We start from the raw sequence: 23,225 nt of genomic DNA on the forward strand, positions 1-23,225 counted from the left end.
ATTCCTGGGGTTCGGTCCCCCCCAAAAAATTGTTGGGCTACTGTATAATACCTCAAACTCAACGCTATTCCTGACATTTTGAATTGAAAAAGCTTCCTGGATGGGAAGCGAAACATCTTCTAACCTTGGAATCCAAGTCCAGTAGATTTTTTTGTATTATTATTATTTTGAATAACTATGACCTGGATGACTGAGAACCTTCACCAGCATAAAAATAATTGGTTTTCCAAAATGTATTTAGGAGTATCACACTAAATGGGGTTTAAGACATTGGCATGCCACACCTTTCAGATTTGTATTTTTAATATAACATATGAATAGGAAGCTGTTACATCTCAAACTTTAAATCGGGCACAGACGTATCTTTTTTAAGTGATTTTTTTTTCTTCTATCAAGCTGAGATTGTTGTTTGACCTTTGTATCTCGACTGGAGGTGACAGGTTATCTAATGCTCCCGTTGATATCCAGTCTAACAGAATGCACCCCCTCCATGGGTAATCCATAAAATTACATGTTTGTGGATTTTTGGGGGGGTATAATTCGGGGTTACTTCGGTTCATTTTTTTCTGTTGCTCTCAGACTGCATGGCAGCGTTGAGCAGCACGTCACGCGCCTGCGGGGAATGAGGTAGAGAGCGAAGCTTATAAATAAATAGCCAACAGCTGTCCGAAGGCGCGTGCTTTGCTTTCTTAATCTGGTGGAGAATAGTCGCTACGTTGGACTAGCCCATTCTTTTGTATCAACGTCTGTATATTAGTGTATGTGTTGTCATTTTCCCCCACAGAAGATAAAACCGGTCGAGGGAGGTGGACGGGTTCGGGCTTCGTAGCAGCCAAGCTACTCATTCTTATATATGTACACAAATACACAGGCTACTGCAGGGGGAATGACCGCGCGTGACCTCAAAGGACACGTTACGTTTTAGCTAGTGCGCCCATTTAAACTAAAACGGCTTTACAACAAAAAAGAGGGGGGAAATGTTTTTATTTTAGCGTAACTACGGCATTCGCTACCCGCGCGGCATTCTCAGCTGCTATCAAACGGGGCTAGTGTTAGCAAGCTAAGCTACACTAGCTTAAGGCTAAACCCGTCCGTTTACTGCAGATGCTAAGATAAACTAACGCTTGCCATGGATAAAGCTAAATCGTTGGTGGACAAGAAGGGATCGGCGGGACCTTTCCATGTCAACAATGGACAAAGCCCGAGGGGGTTGAATGGGCTCGTGGTGGTAACCGCTAACGGCGGCTGCTCCGGTAATAATGCATTCGGTTTGACAACGGGACCAAGCGGCAGCGGCAGCAATGCGCTTGAAATGCATCATCTGCAGCGGGGGGAGGAGAAAGAGTGCAACGGGTCCCCAGCAAAGAGATCCCGGCTGCGTAGGAGGACGGAGTCGGTGAAAAGGAACAGACCTCGTAAGTGACAGAAAATGGAGTCTGTGTCACTGACTGTCATTCACAATGTCTCTGCTCTGACACGATTGTGTCACTGCAACCGGCTTCATTCCGTATTTTAATCATTGGGAGTAACCATTAGTTTTTTTTATATCTTACGTTACTTTATGTGTCGTGTCTTTCATTTGTTTTTTTTGTTTTTTTGTGTTTTTTTAACTGAGCAATGTTATGGACCTCCCTTTGCTCTGACACTGTACAGCTCCGTCCAGCAGCTAGCCGTCACCAGGGAGACCTCTTTCACTGTTTATCAACCCTCAGGTTGCATTTGGAGCTCTGTGATTGGTCGCTTTCCGGTGGTGAAACAGCTCCTGATAATTGGGCCTGGCTTGTCTCAGCCAATCAGGGCTCGACTCTTGTCTACAATAGGAAGGGTGAATGAGGAGGGAACCGCCCCTATCCTTACCAAGTGGTTCGGAAGATGTGATGATCGTATTATGAAAGTTCATGTCTAGCCCAGAATGCCGAAACCGGTTGTTTTCTTCGGTGTGTGAAGTCTTCATTAACACCCAGTACAGAGAGTCGCGTTTTTAATTCGCCCCTTTAATAGGCAGTGTTTATAAAAAGTATCCCGAAAATCGTTTGTTTGCTTTCAGGGGCATACATTTTGCCTAACAATGAAGCTTATAACTGAGAAGAAACCCGGTAAGTTAGTTTCTGCTTCATTGTAATAAGAAAACGATATATAATTGGTTTTTTAGGGAAGTTGTGTTTCAAGAGTGTTGCACATTTCATGCAAAATGCTAATTCTACTATGGTCAAGATTTCTAGCGACTGTTTTTTGGTTTAACATGGGTATCTATGGTTAAACTCATTCTTGCTTTGTGGATTTATCAGCAGAGATACTAGCATACTGGGATACAGGGATAGTGTTGTGATAACAGTCTGTTAGTCAGCCATACTGCATTCCTTACATCTGTTAGTAATTGTTTTGGTCAGGGATGGGGGTGGAAAGAAAATGCATTGGGTATTATTATGGTTTCAAAGAAATGTTTGGGTATTTAGAGCCAATTTCAACAAGTCATTTCTTATTTTCTAGTACCAAGCATACGTAAAAGATAACCTTACAAATATTAGTTGTCCTAAGGGATTGTTTTTTTCCCACATTTCTACTAAGTTACAACTATTTTAGTTGAATTGAAATAAAATTGAAGTGTAGGAGAAAGTGAGCAAACAGTTCAGCCTTAGGATGATTAGGTGTAGCTTGTCACTTGTTTGTTTTGGCCTTATATTGTAACATTTGAGGGCTTTTTGAGGGGGTGACTGTCAACCAGCAGCAAAGCTCTTGTAATGGTAACATTAAAAAAATCCTGAAAGTTAAAATAAGATATACATTTATGACAGCTTTCATCGATCAAAGTTTTTATTTTATTTTTTTATTTTTTTTTTGATGTTATATGAAAAAACAGAAAATGCAGACACGACAAGACTATACCATCAAAGTATATTACATTGATTGATGCAGTAACAGAACCTAAATTATGGGAGTTTTAATTTTTGACACATTTATTTTTTTATTTTTAAGTATTTGTTATACCAAATGTTAGCCAGAGGTGAACTGACAGTTTGGAGTTTATGGATAAATCATTGCATGTCTAAAAAGATAAATACACAAAATAAAAAAAAATAAAAATGTATTTGATATTGAAAGAACTGTTTATAGACTTAATTCACCATTGTTTATATACATCGATCTGTTTATGGTACCTATAAAAGAAGCTAGAAATCTTAGTTCAGATATATATTATAAAACAAACCAGAATAAGTTACATTTATTGTAAATATGAGTTAATGATGGGAGCAGCAGCATAAAACCAGCTGAAAGTCTGATTCACAAGTCATTAGTTGTGCTTACTTTATTACACAATTATATAAGCCAGTGTTGTAATAACTTTGACCCCACCTCCCTCCAATTTTTCTTTGTTTTTGTTTCTTTAGCAGCCACAGCTGCGCATTTCTTTCACCATAACTTCCAGTAACTTCTAATATATTAATAACAACTTTGGAAGAAATATGAATATAGAAGCATCCTTTAAAGCACTTATTATGTTTATCATAACAGATAGAGGAATAAGTGGACCTCTGCAAAGCAATGCAGGGAGAACATGTTGCAAAGGAGCCAGAGGCTGAGCAGCCTTCTAGATGGGTTATGTCTGATTACGTAGTTAAAGATGTATCTGCCCTGTAACCATTAAAAGGTCCGGTAGAGATTCTCTGTTTATGGCTGACTTATCTTCGGAGAGAGTCCAGTCATTCTGATATACCCGGATGAAAGCTTTTCCAAACAGAGTGCTGACCCCGGAATGTGGTTCCCTCTGGGATTGGATTTTTTTCACTTTTGTTTCTTTCTTAGCGGCTTTAGTTGGTTTAAACAATGGGTAACCCACTCTGACGTATTCCTCGTTTGTATTCTAGTACCGGTATGTCAAATCTGAATCTAACTGGGATTTTAAGAGATTATTCACTCCATTAGAACTTAACAGCATGTTTAATTTAAAATATTTAATTTTATAGCGGTATAAAGTAAGATAACAATACAAGAACACTGCCTGATCCGAGATATAAGTTCTGTAATATTAAATATCATTAATTATTTTTATACTTTGTCATAATCATTATTGATCTTAAGAAAACATTTTTTATCAGCACCATTTTACAGACGCCTTTTTTTTTAAACTCTTACCAAAATGATTTGCAACCATCATTATGTGATGAGAAAACTTAAACTTCATGTCATACTTATCAGCCCTGAGTTTTGTTTTTGTAAGTATTAGTGAAACATAGAACAAGCATACTATCTTTGGATAAGAAAAGAGGGAAATGTTTTTCACTGACAAAAAAGATAAAAATGTTTTGGAAAAATCCGAATATCTACACAAGCACCATAAATCCACTGTATGCAGTGGAGGAGATTTATGATAAGGTTTCTTATTTGAGGCCATCAGACCGACCAAAATCCAGAGTCCAAGTCTGATGGAAAGGTTTCAGTGGGGTCTTTTGACATGTGTGAATTTACAAATACAAACTTTGATCAGCTGGAGCAATGATGTAGGAAAGAGTGAACAGAAAATTTTTTTTAAAATATGTTTTTGGTCAGTGACTTTATTAAAAATACTACAGCAATATGATAATATGATAGATAAAATAGGTGAAATACAAGTTGCTTTGGTACCAGTGAAACAGTGGTTTCTTTAGGGTGTGGCTGTAAGGACACATTTGATTGGAAGGACTTCTAGAAAACAAAAAGGAGTTCTATGATACAGTTCACCTTTTGTTAGATAAGAAGCTCATGGGTATTAAAAAGGAGCCACAATTGAAACTCCGTGAACAGAGGTGGGCTTGTTCAGAAGTCGACTTTTGTTGTTAAAAATAACTCAATGGTCCTCTACTGTCTATAATGGAGTTGTAGACCAAGTCTCTTTTTTTATTGTAGTAATGTTAGGTCAGATTTGAGATTATTAAAATTAGAAGTCAGGAAAATGTTCAATCTTTGACAACTTCCAGAAAAAAAAAAACATATTTGCAACACAATCTGCATCCAACCGGTTTTTCTGAGTGAAACTCATCCTCCTGTTCTCAGGTTATTTCTTATGTAATTTTGTCCAACTATATTTCAGCACAGATTGCAGGTTTTCTGGCAGATTCTTATTTTTGCTTTTCTTAACAAACAATCTCCCCAATTTCCTCAATGTTTAGATCTTTTCATTTTTGTTGTTGTTGAAAATCTTGGTACATAAGTACTTACTTTACAAATATTTTTTAGCTGCTCATGAGATACTGTTGTGAGATACAAATGAGAAGCTCAGAGCGCCTTAGTCTGGGTACCTGTGCCGGATTGATCAGTGCACCCATAGCACGCTGTAAAAATGAAATAAATGTCATCTCCTTTCTACCAGCTGATAAGTTTGTAGACTAAAATGCAAACTGGATAAACTATTATTGAGTGATTTGTATATTATTGGCTACGGCTGAAATATATTTTAAGTACCCTAATACGTTTATCATTTACATATTTTGGAATTAAAGTATGATTCATTTTGATTGTTTATTTTATAATTTAATTATTTGAAATAACCATCCTCAGGAGAAGCCAGTTTATTAATAATAAAAGACTTTAACGTCTTAGCTCCCACCACCCGGCCTTGGGACGCTTTACCTTCACATTTTGTTGAGCATCTTAACACTAAATTTATTTGTAAACAAAACCCAACATGTTGTAACTCTTTATAATCAGGTGTTCCAAAAGAAAATGATTATCAACTTAATTATAAGCCAACTATACTCCACTAACACCAGTTACTAATAATCTGTCATTAAATTAGAATTTATCATTTTTATTTCTTACTTTGTTTTTGTGTTCTGGCATTTCAAAACACACTCTATCCTGTTTTAAATTGGCTAATTTTGTCCATAACACTCCACAGAAAAGAAATATCCAGTTTTATTTCCCATAAAATAAAAACACATGTCCTAATAATCGACCAAAGCATGTTTTTCCCCATGAAGGAGTAAAAATAAAGTTCTTAAAAGCTAATTTTTCCTTTTTCTACAGACATATTTCTGCCATTTTAGATTTCTACGTCAGGTGGGCTTATTAACCAATGTGTTTGCTCCAAAGATCCTTCCTTTCTCAGTATCCAGAAGACGTCAAAAACGTCCAGTCCACTGTAGTCTTTACGCAGCTGGAAGGATATATTTGCGTTACATATTCTTTTAACCAATGAGATTAGCTTTTCAATGAAGTTTTGGAAGTTTAGGGGAAGGATGAATAGATGGTGCTTATTTATGAATTATACACCAGATATACAATATTAAAGATTGCATTTTTTAAGTTAAAAATGATTATTTTGGACATGTTGAATAGCTGAAGTTGTGTAAAAAATGTTTAGAGATATCTCCAGACACTAGTAGATGTAAGATTTCGAATGAGACCTCACAACTATGTGGGATTTGTAATATTTTACCATCCAATTAGGGCAGCAACTAACAATTATTTTTGCAAATCGATTAAACTATTGATTATTTTTCGATTAATCGAATAAATATCGGATAACCAAAGAAAACTTTTTACTAAATCAAACCAGTTGAAACTACTTTTCCACCAGAGGAGGCTGGATAAAGCATATCAACAGACGAAATAAATTTTTTATCTTAAATTCAAAATGTTAAATACTAAATACTAAAATTGTAAAAAAAAAAATTATTTATATATATATATATATATATATATATATATATGTATATGATTTTTTTTTTTTTACAATTTTAGTATAATTACTGCTCTAAGTGGGTTGCTCTGTTAACTAACATGTTAGCATGTTTTAGCGTCTCTATACTAGAGTTAATGATTAATTATGACTAAATTAGTTGATGATTATTTCAATAATTGATTAATCACCATTAATCTGATTGTTTCAGTCTTACACCCAATGGCATTTTTTATGATTTTTTTATGATTTTGTTTTTTGTGCGCAAGCTATAAAAAGGTGGGAGCTAGTGAGAAGGAAATAATTACACCTATTTGGATTTTTCTATAGAACATTACCTTATTATGTAAATTAATGAACAAATGTTGGTTTTTAAATATGCCCTTTTATAATTTAAATGTACAAATGAATGTTCAACTGTGGAGCCACACATTAGGAGAAGATACAACAAAATGTAGCCATGCTTTAGATTTTTCATAGTTCTACTACCAAATAAGAACGATACATAGTGTTGTAAAATGACACCTGAAAAGGCGATAAACTTGAGAAAATGTTATTATTTGAGGACAAAACTTCTTGTTAAGTTGAGAAAAGTTTTTTTTATCAACTCGTGCTGCTGTATCAGTGTAATCTTCAGCAGCACTTTGGCGTTTGTTCTTATCGTATCAGAGCCTTGGAACCAGAACAGGACATCATCTAAACAGGACAATTAAAGTTTAACAAATGATGGCAATACAGGTTGCTGTCCTGTTAGCATGTGTAAACTTTCTGCAGTCATGTGGACATGCAGGTGTGTGTCTGGACGCCTTTCACCCACATAGATACAAATTCCTCCCCAGCCCTACTCCTTTTTACAGAGACCTTTGGCTGCGCAAAATCAACATGGCATGAACTTAAATAGAGTTCTTGGAGAGATGGTCCACCTGGTGCACTTCAGGACACCTGTAGGAGGGGAAAGAGGTTTTGATCAGCATTTATTTTAAAGAAAGTTTCTAAATTTTTGTTTTTCTATTAAATATATGTTTTCATGCTGCTTCTCTTTCAGGGATTTAAATAACTTGGTTTTGATTTTCTGGTTAGCTCGCGCACCTCATCATCATCCAGAAAATAAATGACTTATTCACATTCCTTTGTTAGAAAATGCTTCTTTACACAACGATATATTTTTAATAAAATAAAAGAAATCATGCATTTTGTTGTTTTAAAACCCCAGTTCGGAATGCTCAAACTGTTTTAGTTTTATCAGAGGTCAGACTCAGCTCTTTTTATTCCCTCTTTACTTACCTCAGTGCAGCACTAGTAGAAAAGAATATTAATATTTTAAAGTTTAAAGAGTAGCGGGAGACTCTCTTTAATTTGGCCTGTGGTAACCTTAAGTCAAGTGTGTCATACCGAATGTTATAAAACTATCTTTCCAAAGTTGTGTCAACCAGTACTTTGCTATTTGTTGAACTGCCTGTACAAACAGAGGTGGGTCAGTGGTGGTGCGTGCTAAAAATAGTGGACCACATGCAGCCAGAAACACATTTTATTGAGAAATTGCTTGTTTCTTTTATTTACATATTTAAAAGATAAACCCTGCTAAAGTAACTAACATTTTTTGATTTCTTATTAAACAAAATGATATCCCTGTTTTGCAAAAATTTAGGTGTCTCCATATAGCCAGCTGACCGGCACTATGGAGGATTTCTCTGTAATACTTTAAGCTCCATAATGATCAGAAAAAACTGCAAACTGCACTTTTCTAGGATCCTCTCAAATTTACCAGCTTGTAATTGGGAAGTTGTCTTTTATTAGTGGTAAAATATCATATATGATTTATTGATTAGATTTTTTTTTATCTAATTCTCAGCTGCAGTTGTGAAAGAACTTGCATTGATATAAGGGTTAAACCTCTAATAGTCGGATCATATTTCTTTTTTTTTAATCTGTGGATATGAGTAGTATTGAAGATAAAAGTGATGCTTAAGATGATTTCATCTTCAGTGTCTCAGTTATGTCCGGCAGTTTTGGGTTTCCTCCCGTGTAAGTGCCAACAGTACCTCACTTTAATAGTGAGAGTCAAGTGGAGGGGGTGGGGGTGTAGTGGAAGATGGATGGTATGCATAAACTGCAGAAGTCGTGAGGGGAAGCTAAGTGGAAGAGAAAATGGAAGGCTGGAGAGTGTATGAGAGACGGTGGGGGAAGGGAGGGTACCTGTTTCCATGGGAACATTGCCTCTTGGTGAGATGTGCTTTATTTTATTTATTTCTTTACCAGTCTGTCTTTGTGAAAGATTGCATAGTCTTCCCGTCACTCAATCTTCAACTCAATTTACCTCAAAAAGAAAATTGTGTAATCGCTCTAGCTGCTGTTAGCACCAGCTTCCTGCAGCCGCAGCCTAAGACAACACTAGTGTTTTTTTTTCCTTTTTTTTCATACATACAGTTTACACTAATAATGGCTGACATTGATTCATGCTTTTCTTTTAGACCAATTTACACCTAAGGTCATTTAGTGATGAAAAGATCAGATGTTATGACTTATTAATTGTAATTGTTGAAAACTTGCTAGACCCCACCTATATTATTCACTCTTTTCTAACAAGAATGATAGCTACTTTTTTTTGCTTTTTTTTTTTGCACACATAAAATGTTGGAAAGAAAAAATATTTAATGAAAAACAGCTACACCAAGTTTTAAAACATTTATTTATTAAAACTAAACAGTGAGCCAGAGATTTAAAGCGATTGGTGTTACAAAGCTCTTTCCTTCTTTATTTCAAGACAAAGGTAACCTGATTGCATAGTTTCATCTGTTTTTTAAATGTAATTCTGTTGTTTGTGTGATTGACATTTCAAACAGAAGTCTGTGTGTTCCTTGTAAAGTTAGCAGCCCCTTAGGTTTACTTTGAGATTTCTGAAAATCTACCGTTTCCTACTCTGACAAGCTTTAATCTCTTTGAAAAGATAATATGGTAACAAAACATCTTGCTGCATCTTGTAGCGTCCTAAATGAGCCACCATAGAACATGGCTACTTTTAAAGGAATAGTACACCCAAAACATGATTAGCCTTCATTTTCTACTCCCCCCCATGCTGAACAACACTCTGGAGTACTTTTTTGATATCTCAAATGCATCTGGAGATCTGGGAGGCTTCTTGCTGTCTGCTGACATTCAAATAATGGAGGTCTATGGTGCCCGAGGCAGAAAGGTCCATAAAAGTCCACAAAAAACGTGTCAATATTCCTCCATACTGCTCGTCCAATGTATTCCAAGTGTCCTGAGTGGGTAACATCCAGAATTTACTCGAAACGAAGTCATTTAGAATGTTTTTAGAGCATAAACAGTAGTTTAACTAGCATCAACTGAACAGAACCGTTATTCTGCTCATACTTTATAGCATGGACAATTGATGTTTTTTGTTTTATCGAAGAGGCTTTTTTCCCCTGGTAAGATAACTTGTTTTGTAGTTTCAGTCCAATTACAGTAAAACGGTGCAATCTTTTCCGCTTCATCGTAACACTCCTCAAATTATAAAGTTCTTTTTTTATTGAACTTTGCTGGTTTGCCATTTAGATATCTAGCATTAGATATTTTGTTTAAAAACAAGGAATTTAATTTCATATTTTCGTCTCTCCAGCCTTCCCCTGGTTTGGTATGGACATCGGAGGGACCTTGGTTAAGCTGGTGTATTTTGAGCCAGTCGACATCACTGCAGAAGAAGAACAAGAAGAAGTTGAAAACCTCAAATCTATCCGCCGCTACCTCACCTCAAATGTGGCCTATGGTATATAAGCTCATGCAAACATTCAGCTAGTTAACGCTCATAACTTTGTGAAAATCCTCCAGAAAGCTGAGTCATTTGTTTAATTTTATAAAAACAATCCAAAATACTTAATTTGCAAGTTAGCTCATAACCTCTGTTGGGGAATAAAAAGGTGATTTATTTATTTTTTTCCCTCAGGTAAAACAGGTGTCCGTGACGTCCACCTGGAGCTGAGGAACCTGACCATGTGTGGCCGGACAGGAAACCTGCACTTTATCCGCTTCCCTACCCAGGCCATGCCCCGGTTTATTCAGATGGGAAGAGACAAAAACTTCTCCAGCCTCCACACAACGCTGTGTGCCACGGGAGGCGGGGCGTACAAGTTTGAGAACGACTTCAGAACGGTCAGTGTGGCGTTTTAAGAATCAACCTTTTTTTTCTTTTCAACAAATTTATTTGATTTGCTGCCTTATTGGATGATCCTAACAAGGCCACGTTGACTTCACCTATATTTCTAATTTATCAAATTTATTTTATCATATTTTCTATCCATTTACTTTTGGTCTGTGTCATCCCAGAAGATGTAGATAATTTTTTTAATTAGAACATATTTTCTCAGAGAATATTTGGATCTGCCATCTGTTTTCTTCTTGGCCAGTTAAGCTCAATTCTGCTGCTTGTACTGAGCAAAGAGGTGTATTTAAAATGCCTTTTAATCTGTGCCATACAATAAGAAATCTTTCCCTCTGTAATTTTGAATTATTCTGTTCAGGATAAAGATTTCTATGTAAATTTGATTTAAGTTTAGTAAATATGGACAAATTTAGCTTTAGTGTCCATCTTCTAAAAGCCGTCCCTGAACATCCATCTACCAACCAACTCTTTGATCTACTAACCAACTCTTTTTTTTTTCACCAAGCATCAATTTATTTTTCTATCATTCTACCTACCTGTTTTTTTCCTTCTGTTCCATTTTTCTCCCTTTCATTTCTTTCTTTTGTTCCACCTTTCCTGCTTTTGGCCGGTTCCATATTTAAAGCTTGCAACATTTAGACAATTTCTATCGTAAATTCACACAAACTTTCACATTTATGTTAGGGGGAAAAAAACAAATAATAAACAACTAGTAGTTTTTTTAAAAGATATCTGGGAAATTGTCTGTGCAAAGTTAAGATTTGTGATGTGAAATCTGTCCTGCAACCTACCTAAAATAGTCTTCACACTGACTAAAACTGTTTGTTCAGGAAATGCTAACCCACCTCTGTGTTTATCGCAGATTTCAGACCTGGAGCTGCTGAAGCTGGATGAGCTGGACTGTCTCATCCGTGGTCTACTGTTTATCGACCGAGTGGGTTTCAATGGACACCCGGAGTGCTACTACTTCCAGAACCCGTCAGACCCTCACAACTGTGTGAAAAAGCCCTGCAACCTCGACAACCCCTTTCCAATGCTGCTGGTCAACATCGGCTCCGGGGTCTCTATACTGGCCGTCTACTCGGAGAACGACTACAAACGGGTAACAGGGACAAGGTGAGGAGAGCTGGCTTGATGAGCACCAGGCGATTGTAGGTGTATATCACAGCATCTGCTACTGAAAATTAAACAGTTGTAGTCTGGAAATATATTTTGCAAAATGTTTTTTCAACATTTTAGTAATAATGACACAAAAGGTCATTATTTTAATAGAAAATCTACAGGAAAAACAACAGTGTTGAAGTAATGTCAATTTAGGCCAGCATGTTCTCTCTGCAACAAAATAATTATAAAAAATAACAATCTTTCAAAACAGGCTGCAAGGACACAGTTCTTTCTGGCCGGGACATTTGGTACATCACAAAAACCCAAGTCCAGAACACCTAGGAAGGCCTCAAATCTCCGCCCAGAAGAACAAGCTGTCAAAAAAGTTCCCAAAGCAGGGATTCAAGAACAGATTGTTCATTTAGTTCTGGCATCCCAGGGAGAGAAGAAGATTTCTTTGTCCTTGCAGATCATGTTTAGGCCTCGACTCTCACAGGAAATTTCCAAGAATGCCAGGCACTTTAAACGGAGACCAGTTTTTCTGCTTTTTTTGATTCTATTGTGATTGGAACCTTCCATCAGCTCAGGTTACCTAAGACTTCATTGTAACGCATTGAAACAGTACATAGACAAACAATTCTCTTTTGCCTTATCAAAAGAAGAATATTATATGCATCTAGAAAAAAAACAAATGCTATTTAAATAAATTAAACTTTTAAACTAGGATATAGCTGTTGATACTTTATGGTATAGCAATGAAAACATTAAAGAAACCACTCACTGTTGTTAGTCATTTGTTACTCCAAACTAAAGTATTTGAAGTATTTGATTTGCTTACTGGGTGTGTACAAGTGTTGATAGAGGCTGATGTCTGTTTTCATAGTAGATTAACCAGATATGTCAGCTTTTAAATTCCAAATAACACAGTCCTCAACTTCCATGTACTTGATACCAAACTGGATTCAAATGTCAAAGTCTGAGAGAGAGGGAGCGTCAACCATAACATGCAGATGCAATGTCAGAAATAACATTAGCGTTGATCCAACCTCCACATAAGCTGTGGTGTTGTTTAGCTGATGAGATCAAAACCACAGAGTTCAGAAGAGAAATGTGTGTTTCTGTGTCGTCTCTACATACATCACTGATTGTTTGTCAATTCCTCCGTAGGGTAATTATGATAACAGTTAAGCAGGGGCATCTTTATTCAATAAATAGTACAAAATGGCAGAAAAAAAACTAATTAAAATCAGTAATTCCATTAAAAAATAAAATTAATTTTACTTATTCATTAAAAAATATAGTCATTTATTTCAAGTTTGTTTCTGGTATGGCATGCAGCTGCTAAACAATTTAATTTCACGAAAGCTGGAATGTTACATAAGACCTATGATTTCTGACACGGACATGTTTACTGCTATTTTATGACTTGCATGGGAATAAACTGAGCTGGCAGTTTTCTGGCTGTGTTTGACATCCTTCAAGGATGGTAAGCCATAAAAGGTTCATTCGTAAAGAAGCCGGCTGTTCAGAGTGCAGAGTTGAGTTTAATGAAAAAGTATGGTGCAAGAGCTGCAAATGCAACAGAGATTACCAAACCCTTAAGGGGAAAGGGAGGCAAAGGCCATTAAAGGGTTTGAGGGAGGGTCAAAGCGTGGACTGCAGCTGGAGTTTGGACACTGCACACAGAGGCATGCGGGACACTGGCTGGGACAGTCATGCTCATTGTCTTAAGCTTGTGTAATTTTTACATTTCATTTGGAAATCAAGGTCCATGAGTTTAGAGGAAGAGCAGAGAGGGACAATCCTGAGGTCCAGTGGGGTGTTTTCAAAGCCAACAATTATTTGGGGAGCTATTTCTTCTAGGTTTTATTAAGTTCAAAGTGAAAAAAATTTATCTTTCAAATGTTTAGAGCACCTCTATTGATGCTTTTCATGAAAAGGCGGATTTGATTTATCAGCAGGACTTGCACCTTTCCCACACTGCCAGAAGCCACAATACCTGCTTCAGTAGCTATGGTATCACCATGCTTGGCTTGCTAACAGACTGACATAAACCCTGCAGAAAATATATAGAGTTTCTTTGAGAGGAAGATAAGAGATGCCAATAGAGACAATGACTCCGTCCATGGAACTCTGCAATCCATACAAACGGAGCCTTAAACAAGTGTTTGGCACAAATCCTGAAGCTTATCTTAGTGGTTCAGATCCTCAAATAAAAGTGAAAGAAATGTCATTGCGTCTGATGAACCCTTGGTATGATTTTCTTTTTTTGCGATTAAGTTTCCTGACCAGATTCACTTTATCTTGATACTCTAAATGACTGAAATGGACAGGCATTCATACCGATGCCTGCATGGTATATTGTTTGTGTTTTGCACCATCAGAATAAGGACAATAAAAAAAAAAAGCAGCATCTCTGCATTACCTTAAACTCCTTAAACCAACCTATTTGGGGTAAAGACCTTCAGCTGATGGACTAGTTTTGGGTTCAAGTTATTTGCAAGCACTTTTGTGTTTCTGGATCAGGGATCTATTATAAAAACCCTTTAAGTAATCTGCACACTACTGCCTTGTAGAGCCGTCACCCAGGGAATTGTTTTGGCTACAGCATTAACAGTGATTAGATCAAAGCACAACATCAGAAGAAATGTAGAGCAGAAAACAAAAGAAGTTATGCTGCATATCTCTAATATTTTCTTTTTTTCATTTTATTGATCCATGTACTTCTCCCTTTACTTTCTATTTGCCTTCTAATAATCTTTTCTGCCTTCTTGAACTGACTTATATTTTTTCCCCCCATTCTTTTATTATATAAATGTAACAAATTCTCCTCCCTTTCATTTTCAGTCTGGGAGGTGGAACATTCCTCGGCCTTTGCTGTCTTCTGACGGGCTGCGAGACGTTCGAGGAGGCGTTAGAAATGGCCAGCAAGGGTGACTCCACAAACGTGGACAAACTGGTGAAAGACATCTATGGTGGAGACTACGAACGCTTCGGCCTCCAGGGCTCTGCCGTCGCCTCCAGGTTGGCCTAATGTTGTCGTCACAGATGATTTCAAAGCTGCTGAGCAGCTGCTGAGCAGCTCCTTTGCTAACATGAATTCACACAAACTGATCTTTCAGGTTCCAGTCGATGCAGAAAAGTTAGCTGTTTCTGCGTTGACGCAGTGGCCTACATATTTTCACATTCCTGTGATTCTAATGGTTCTCTTGTGTTAAATGACTTAACCTAAAGAAAATGGGTTATGTCATGTGTTAAACAGCTGTGAAGAGATTCATTGATCAAGCTTTTCGTTACCAGTCCCAGTTTTGCTGTTAATTTAAATTTAGCATAAAAATTATATACAAGATTATATCTTAAAGATAAGCCTTTAACATTTATCCAACTTTAACTAAACCCAAAACCATGTCTCCTAGTAGATTTTTATGTTTAAAATCTCATTAAACTTATTTTTTTTTTCTCCTCTTAGATGTTTGATTTAGTGATTTAATCTGTATCATTACCCTGATTAGGTCCGCTAGACTATTAACCTGTTGAACTTCAGGTTACTCAAAACACAGAATGACAATAGGAATGACTCCAATTGGACTGCATGGATTATCCAAACATCAGATTACACTGTGTTAAATAATATCTGGAAACCATCTCATAAACACAACAGTTTATCCTGGGTCCTGTGTATGATTCGTAAACTTTTAATTCAGTACAAAGGTTAATCTATAAAGCAAAGAAAGCAGGCTTTATCATGCTATCATACTATCACCAGTGTGTGCTGTTAAGATGTTCCTTTCTGTCATTTATTGAAGCAAAACACTTGGTGATAAGCTGCACTTGTAGAATTATGCAATTCAAGTTTTGACTAACAACTAGTAGGAAAGTTATCCTATCCCTGTTTTTTTTTTTTTATATATTGTTGTATTTATGCTCAAATTTGGTTTAATTCCTCTTGTTTTACAGTTTTGGTCACATGATGTGCAAAGAGAAGCGAGACAGCATCAGTAAGGAAGACCTGGCCAGAGCCACACTGATCACCATCACCAATAACATAGGATCCATAGCGCGCATGTGTGCTCTCAATGAGGTATACATACACAACCATGCAAGTCTCCTCTTAATTAAATTACAGAAAATCCTGCTTCCACGTTTTTAAAACTATTGGGGATGGCTATTGTTAAAGATAGGCTCTGTGTATGCACCCTGATGCTCTATCTCTGCGGTTCTTTTCCCTGAAAAGAGATCTCTCGGGACAAACTCTTTAAATAACATTTCACACTATGGACCTGCGCAGAAATGTTTTATGGGGTATAAGTAAAATGAATGTGACCAGCCTGATAGACCCCCCTCTTATGGCCACTCCACCCCTGCCTTCAGAGGTTGTTCTCTCTGTCTGCTCTTAGAGCGTATTTGCTCCTGGGTTCGAGCGCACAACTCTGAGTGAGTCTTCATCAAAGTATGATATGTGTGGGGTAGAGGACACCTAAACAAGCGTTCATTCCCGGTGTAGGTACCAGATCTGCTTGGAGCCCTGCCCCTTCTTATAGCGTCATCATATGGACATCGGACAAACTGTATTGCACCCGTTTCTTAGAATTAAATCTTTTCTGGAGTCCCAACATATTATTACCTATATTTGATATTATTTGAAATTTTAACTGCGATCTAAAGCAGCCAAAAGAAAAAAAAATCCTTCTCTCTTAAAGGGTAGCACTGCCTCCTTGGTCACGCTGACCTCTGCCATTTAACAAGGAGACACAAAAAGTCTCAGTGCTTCTTATTCTTTTTATTAAGATGTGAAGGCAGGGAAGGACAAATGGAAAATCTTAAAAATTACTTTCATAGAGATTTTGGACCAAGAAAATGCTTATTCTACTTGTAGAAAACAAACAGTTGTTGTTGACACAAAGTTAAAAGTCATGTAGCTTAATGTGGCTAACTGACTGAGCTAAAATATGCTAATGTGTTAGATACTGAGCGCACTTAGCCACAGCACCACCCAGCTCTCCTCCTTTATATCATGGTCCTTTAAAAAGATTTTTCATCCTTGTTATCATTTAGGTAAAACTTTGTCGGTCACTAGACACACTAACACTACAGATGATCCCGACTCGCCAAATGGAGGCCGCTGCATTATGTTAACATTTTTGGTCTGGACAACCAACAATGTTTAGCATCATGTGGCAACATTCAGCCATTCATATAGCGCAACGTAAGTGGCATGCGTATGACTCGAGCAGATCTGACCACCTGAGCAGACCTGGTACCTACACCATAACTGTCATAGCACTAACTCCACGTCCTCCAACAGACATGTTTCTCACCAATATGTGCAGAAAAGACAGTACATGCGTTCAGAAACTCTTCAGAAACTGATCCTTGGGCTCATTGAAATTCAGCACAAAGGCCTGATTTCAGTGTCATTTTAACAACTTGCAGCACATCTGGTCGTTAGCAGGTGACGATTCCTGGAACCTCTGTTTCAAACTGCTCACCACAATCTTGTTTAAAAAAAAAACAAAGCAAGTTATCTTTTTTGAAAATCATGGATCGCTTCTTAATATCTGACCATTTTCCCAGCTCTGTTTAAGATGCGACGCTGCACATGATTTTTATGTTTTTTATTTATTTTTAGGGTGATCAGTTAATAAAATAAAATATACTTTATTCCCTCTATTAAGTTTTTGGCTGGTCTGACTAAAGTGCTGCGTTGAATGTTTTTAATAATGTTCTGGCGAACCTTACTCATCATATTAACAATATTATTTTTTAAAGTTTAATAAAGATATTACATTCATTGAGCTTACAGCCTCTGCTAAAATTTGTTTCCAAGACTACAATCAGTTCAACACCTCACAAGATTTTAATCATGCATGGAAATCTGTAGTTGGGAGAATATTTTTACATTCTTAACGAAGTAGCTGCAAAAAAGAAAAAAAAAGAAAAGTTTAAAGCTTATATTAAAAGAGTTATTGGGTTTTGCTGGTTAAAAGCAGTTTATCTGGCCCTTGATGTAAAACAGGCATATAATGTCATTAAAAAGAAGTGCACAAAGTATCTAAAACTGCGAAATAGTTGGAAATAAAGTTGTTTTACCATTGTGTTCTGTATAAATCAAATGGTGAAATTACAGGTTTTATTTAATTTGACTCAACAGTCCCTTTTAAAGACCTGATTATGTTGAATTGGGCCGATATATAATGAGTTTGACACCCCTGCTGTAATATTTCAGTGAAGGTGGCTTATAAGGGCACATGCTCTGCAGACGTTTCTTTGGAGTAGGAGCTCATTTAGGAGTCCTTCTGCATGCTGTGAGCTTCTTTACAGTGTTGCCTTGTGGCATGGCGATCAAGCAGCATTGTACAGGGCTATCATTGCATGCAGACCTGCTGCAAAATGAAAACAATATTTAAAATCATTTCAATAGATTTAGGATTATGTGAATCAGGCAGACTTGGAGGTTCACATCAGCTCTTCAGCACCACCATGTGGATAAAAGAGCTACTGCAGGTTTCTGAAAATTTTTTGACAAGCAGGAAAAAAGGATTGTCCTTTTTTGTTATTCAGTGTTAAGAGATCTTTTATCTTCTGTTCATATAGCTCTTAATTTCGGGATGTAACTGCATTGACTTATTTCTGCTATTAGATTTTTCTCCATGTTTATCTTTGTTTCAGAAAATTGAGCGAGTGGTGTTTGTTGGGAACTTCCTTCGGATCAACACATTATCCACAAAGCTGCTAGCCTATGCTATGGACTTCTGGTCCAAAGGTCAGCTGAGAGCCCTCTTCCTGGAGCACGAGGTCAGTACCACCCAACAAAAATGAGATTACTTTAATTTTTATTAATTTTTTTAATAAATGGGTTTCATTTATAGTGAATCTAACTATAAGCATTAATGTGTGTTACATCTGAGACTGGATTAGTAAATATTTGATATTGTTTATTTAGAGAATAACGCATGACTGGTATGAAGAGGCTTTAAATCAGTTATTATAGGGGTTTCTTGGAGCCATTTTACTTTTCAGTTTCAGTGAAAATGACTTTTGATAAACTTATTAATCAAAGCAATACTTCAGAAGCTCTCAGTGCTATAAGTCTCACATTGGGTAAAATAGGATTTAACCAAGCAATGTTCCATTGTTCACAGCACCATAAGCCCTGACTTTATTACAAAAAATGTCAACAACTAAAAAAGAACAAGACATTGTCTTTACTACCTCATTTGGTTTAGCCCCTTCACAAAGATACCTCACTGTGGACGTGAAGAAAGACACACGTTCTAATGCTTGAAGATCTACATTCGGCTTAGATTTGCAAATAACTGAAGGTTATTTTTTTTTAGTTAAATTTGGTGGTCAGTCCTAAGAGAGGGGGCCATAGTTCATAGAACATGGATCAGCAGAAAATGTATCCCACTTTCTAAGTCTGCAGATTCAGTCTAATAGAATGTGTGCATAATTTAGCTCTAGTTTATTTTTTTTTTATTTATTTATGTGAATGTTTGTGAGAAAAATCCTTCTAAACTAAGCAAATTGGGGAAAAAAATCCCAGGTCGGGATTTAAAATATTCTTTAAATGTTGATCATGTTATCTGTCAGATGGGTATCTTTCAATATGATGATGATATTGCAAGATACCCATCTGTCATATGTTGTCTATGTTAGAAAGGTATGACTTTTGGCAAAAAAATAATTTATTTCAATTAAATATGACATGTCTTGTCTAAAATAATTTAAACCCCTTTTGATAATCAATATCTTAAAATATCTAAGTAGCAACTGTTATATCTGCTCTATCTCCCTTCATAGATACGCATTGCTCTATTAGGGCCAGTTTTTGGTGCCAGATTGGAAAGATGCAATTAAGCCCAAAATGATTCATACTCCTGCCAAGTTTAAGTTTAACTGACATTTAAATTGGACAGACATATATGGTCCAACAGCAAGTGATATGATTTGATATAAATATAAATATAAATAATATGCCGTTTTTAGAAAGAGTCTGCCACAGTTTCTTCTTCAATCAGATGTAGAATCTGTTCAGGGAGCTACAGATTAGGGGAATGGAAAGGAGGCCTTCCAAAGTATCTCCCTAACTTTGGGGTTTAATACAGTAGAAATCCTTCTTGACATGGCAGTACCTGTTCTAATTTATTTAACAGATTTATTTTTGATTAGAAACTAATTTTATTGTAAAAATTTTTAACCAAAAAACAACCTTTTTAATAAAAACATGATATATTTAAATCCAAGGTTTCCAGCATGAATAATTTCTATTAAGAAAAAAATTTAAATCTACATATAAGAAAAGAAATTTATAAAACTGACTAGTGGACAGGTATGTAGTAATTACGAACATATATATCCCTTATAAATAAATGCATTCTCCTTTGAAAAAAGGCAGCAGTATTTTATACATAATTTCAATATTTTCTCATATTAAATCTTTTATTAAACATTGTTACTTAGTAGTTGCTCTTCCAGAAAAGTTTTTAAAATCCTAAAATTGTACATTTTATTTAATTTCCCTTTACCATCAATAAAGTATTTCTCAATTGAATTTAATTCTCAGTCTACATTTAGATTCCACATATCTGCAGCTTTACGTTTCATCTTGCTGAAACAGCCTTTTTTGCTTAAAGCTTGTACGAGAAGTGTCCTAATGCATCCATTGTTTGGTTTCAGGGTTATTTTGGAGCAGTTGGAGCACTGATGGAGCTGCTGAAGACATCGGAGGACCTGTGAAGGAAGTTCTGCCGCCAAAGCTGCCGCTTCTGGAGAAAAATCTATGTCAGCCTCTCTCGTGAACACCACAATGTCCTCGACTCTAAATGCTGTGACGTCATTAGCACATGACACTACTGAAAGGTCCTAATCGGAGACCTCTAAAGGAACACTAAGAGAGACTCAGATTCTGAGAAAAGCCATTTTAATAATTTAACTCTTGTAAATAAAAATGGCCTCTAACAATCGTTCCCAGATTTCCCTCTATCATAGAGTTTTAATATTGTGATCTTTAATTTATGGTTTACTGTTTGTTCCTGCCATCAGGAACTGCAGAAACAAAGTATTTTAGTAATCTAGGGTTTTACTGGGAGGGTTGGGGTGGGGGCGTTGCGTTTGTGTGTACAGCTACTGTAGCATTACATCCTGCATTAAAAAAAGGTGACTATTTTTGCAGCTTGTGTTCAGAAGAGGATGTCTGCACATAAAAGACGTCATTCTTCACCCGGAAAACCTTTCAGTTTTTTTTTTACCACATGCAACTCTGGGAAGTAAGTTTGCTAACCTGATGTTGCTCAAAGAGTCATGCACCATTCTACTGTCTTTGAAGGAGTGCACTGAAGCCAAACCCTGTAGAGATTCATCTGCAACCTCCTTGTCAAATGGGAAGCAGATAAGCTGTTCTTACATCTGTGTTGCTCCTCTGCACACTGCCTTTACGTTTTGTTTTGTTTTTGTCCTCTCTGTGTCTCCTTACTTGTAAACTAACACCAACTCTGCCGTATTGCCAAGCATGCATCCCCAGCCTCATGTGTTCAGTCCTTTATGACGGGACCAAAGCCTTGTTTTCCAGTAGATCTGAGTGCGGTACTCTGATGTTTTTTTTGTGCAGAGGGATGTCCTCATTACAAATTCATCACTTAAGCTTTTGTTGAACATTAAAAAAAAATAGAAACGATGCAGATCCTGATGCTTTCTAATTAAAGCCCCCCATTATGCAAGATATACTTGCACTTCACTGGCTAAGGAAGAAACAAGTAATGCAAGGAAATTTCTAATTAATCAGATGAATTTTATCCTTTCAGACTCGGTTATTTTCAGGTACAGGTATTTTATCAGGAATTGGCCATTCCACTCTTGATTATTCCAATTGTAATGTTGAAAACATGTATTGATGTTATTTAATGAAGCACATTTGTAAGTAAAACCCTGTTAAATTTAGCTGTATTATGTGCCATTTGCTCATATTATCAAATTTCGCCCTTGTGCTCTTTACATAGCGCTGCAAATGTTAGGATCTGATATTAGCTGGGTTATTAGTTGAGCTGTCTGCTTTTGCAACCGGAAATATTTTCCAAATAGAGGTGAAAGCTTCAAAGCCTCTGTCAGCTGGCCAGCAGTGCACAGCAACTACTTTACTCTTATGTGTTGCTCTGAGCTTCATACAGGCAGCTGTCTCTGACATCTTATAAAATTATTTTAGACTTTAAAAATCTATAGGGTTTTTACTAATAACTGCTCCATGTTGGCACATAACTGTCATCCTGTCATTCCAGTTATGCTGTAAAGATCTTCATTTACAAAACCATCAGTAATCCCATCGCTCCTAAAATAGCCCATTACCGTATATTTAATGAATTTGTCCTGTGATGTCATAGACGGGCTGCTAGCACACATCACTGTTTAATCTTGGACCTTTACAACCTTTCATCTCTTTGTGCTGATTAAGACGCTGCACTGTAAAACTGGTTTCATGACTTTGAATTTATGAAAAAAAAAAAAAAGTTTACATACTTTCCACCCAGAATTAGATTTTTTTGTATCATTGCCTTTTTTCCTCACTGTTTTCATACCCCATGCTTCACTAATAATCCCCTGATTGTGTTCTCTCTTGTTAGCCTAGCAGGTAGTCTGTGTATCGACACAAAAGAGTGATTGCTGTTATCTAACACAGACTTGGACTACACTTTGACCCCCACCCAACTAAATAACATGTTTGCTGCTATGTTGTTCCCTTGTTTTCCCCACATACTCTGCTTATATCCGCAGTAACTCAATCCACAACTTACAATATGAGAAAGGGAAATAGACTTCACTGACAGCCTGTTGCATTAGAAACTCTTAAGCGCCTTCACATGTGCAAGTGTTAATGGAGAGACTGCTGTGAAAACCCATCAATATTTGCGCAGGACTTTGATGAGGTGTGTTTGCCATCACCTGACGCTGAACCATCAATGTGCTCTATCCTGCTGTGATGACGCAGCAAACTTTTTATTTTATTTTTCCTTTGTTCGCCTTGTTCCAACTCATGTTTGGATGATGACAGACTCCTCAGTCCATCGGGTACCATTTTGTTTTTAGCTGAAGCTGGGGTCTGTGCCACCTTTTTTTTGTTGTTTACCTGAAAACCCAGATCTGTTGCCTTTCCTGTGTGTTAGCCTGGTTTTGCCGTTCTGTGCCCTTCGACTTCTTTCATTTTCAAGCTTTTAAAGGGGTTTAAAAGTGCTTGTGTTCTGTTAGTTTTTATGTGTTACGGATTATATTCAGCTTTTAATAATTGGAAGGATGCTGGTCATTTTTCCC

General features: G+C 36.7%; 1 protein-coding gene across 2 annotated transcripts; it reads left to right on the top strand.

Annotated features, from left to right (window-relative positions):
* Positions 1 to 602: 602 nt before the first annotated feature.
* Positions 603 to 23,011, top strand: LOC107089905 (pantothenate kinase 1-like). Of its 2 annotated transcripts, none has more exons than XM_015382963.1 (8): positions 603 to 1,415; positions 10,281 to 10,427; positions 10,605 to 10,810; positions 11,683 to 11,936; positions 14,772 to 14,948; positions 15,882 to 16,005; positions 18,594 to 18,719; positions 20,604 to 23,011. In XM_015382963.1, exons 1-8 carry the CDS (start codon positions 1,130 to 1,132, stop codon positions 20,661 to 20,663), a joined length of 1,380 nt encoding a protein of 459 aa, XP_015238449.1. In that variant the 5' UTR covers positions 603 to 1,129; the 3' UTR covers positions 20,664 to 23,011. The 2 variants fall into 2 exon arrangements, with proteins under 2 accessions (XP_015238449.1, XP_015238450.1); XM_015382964.1 differs by lacking the exon at positions 603 to 1,415 and adding an exon at positions 1,877 to 2,096.
* The last annotated feature ends 214 nt before the right edge of the window (positions 23,012 to 23,225 follow it).

The sequence above is a fragment of the Cyprinodon variegatus genome, unplaced genomic scaffold (genome assembly GCF_000732505.1).
Source record: "Cyprinodon variegatus isolate N-32 unplaced genomic scaffold, C_variegatus-1.0 Scaffold270, whole genome shotgun sequence".
NCBI lineage: Eukaryota > Metazoa > Chordata > Actinopteri > Cyprinodontiformes > Cyprinodontidae > Cyprinodon > Cyprinodon variegatus.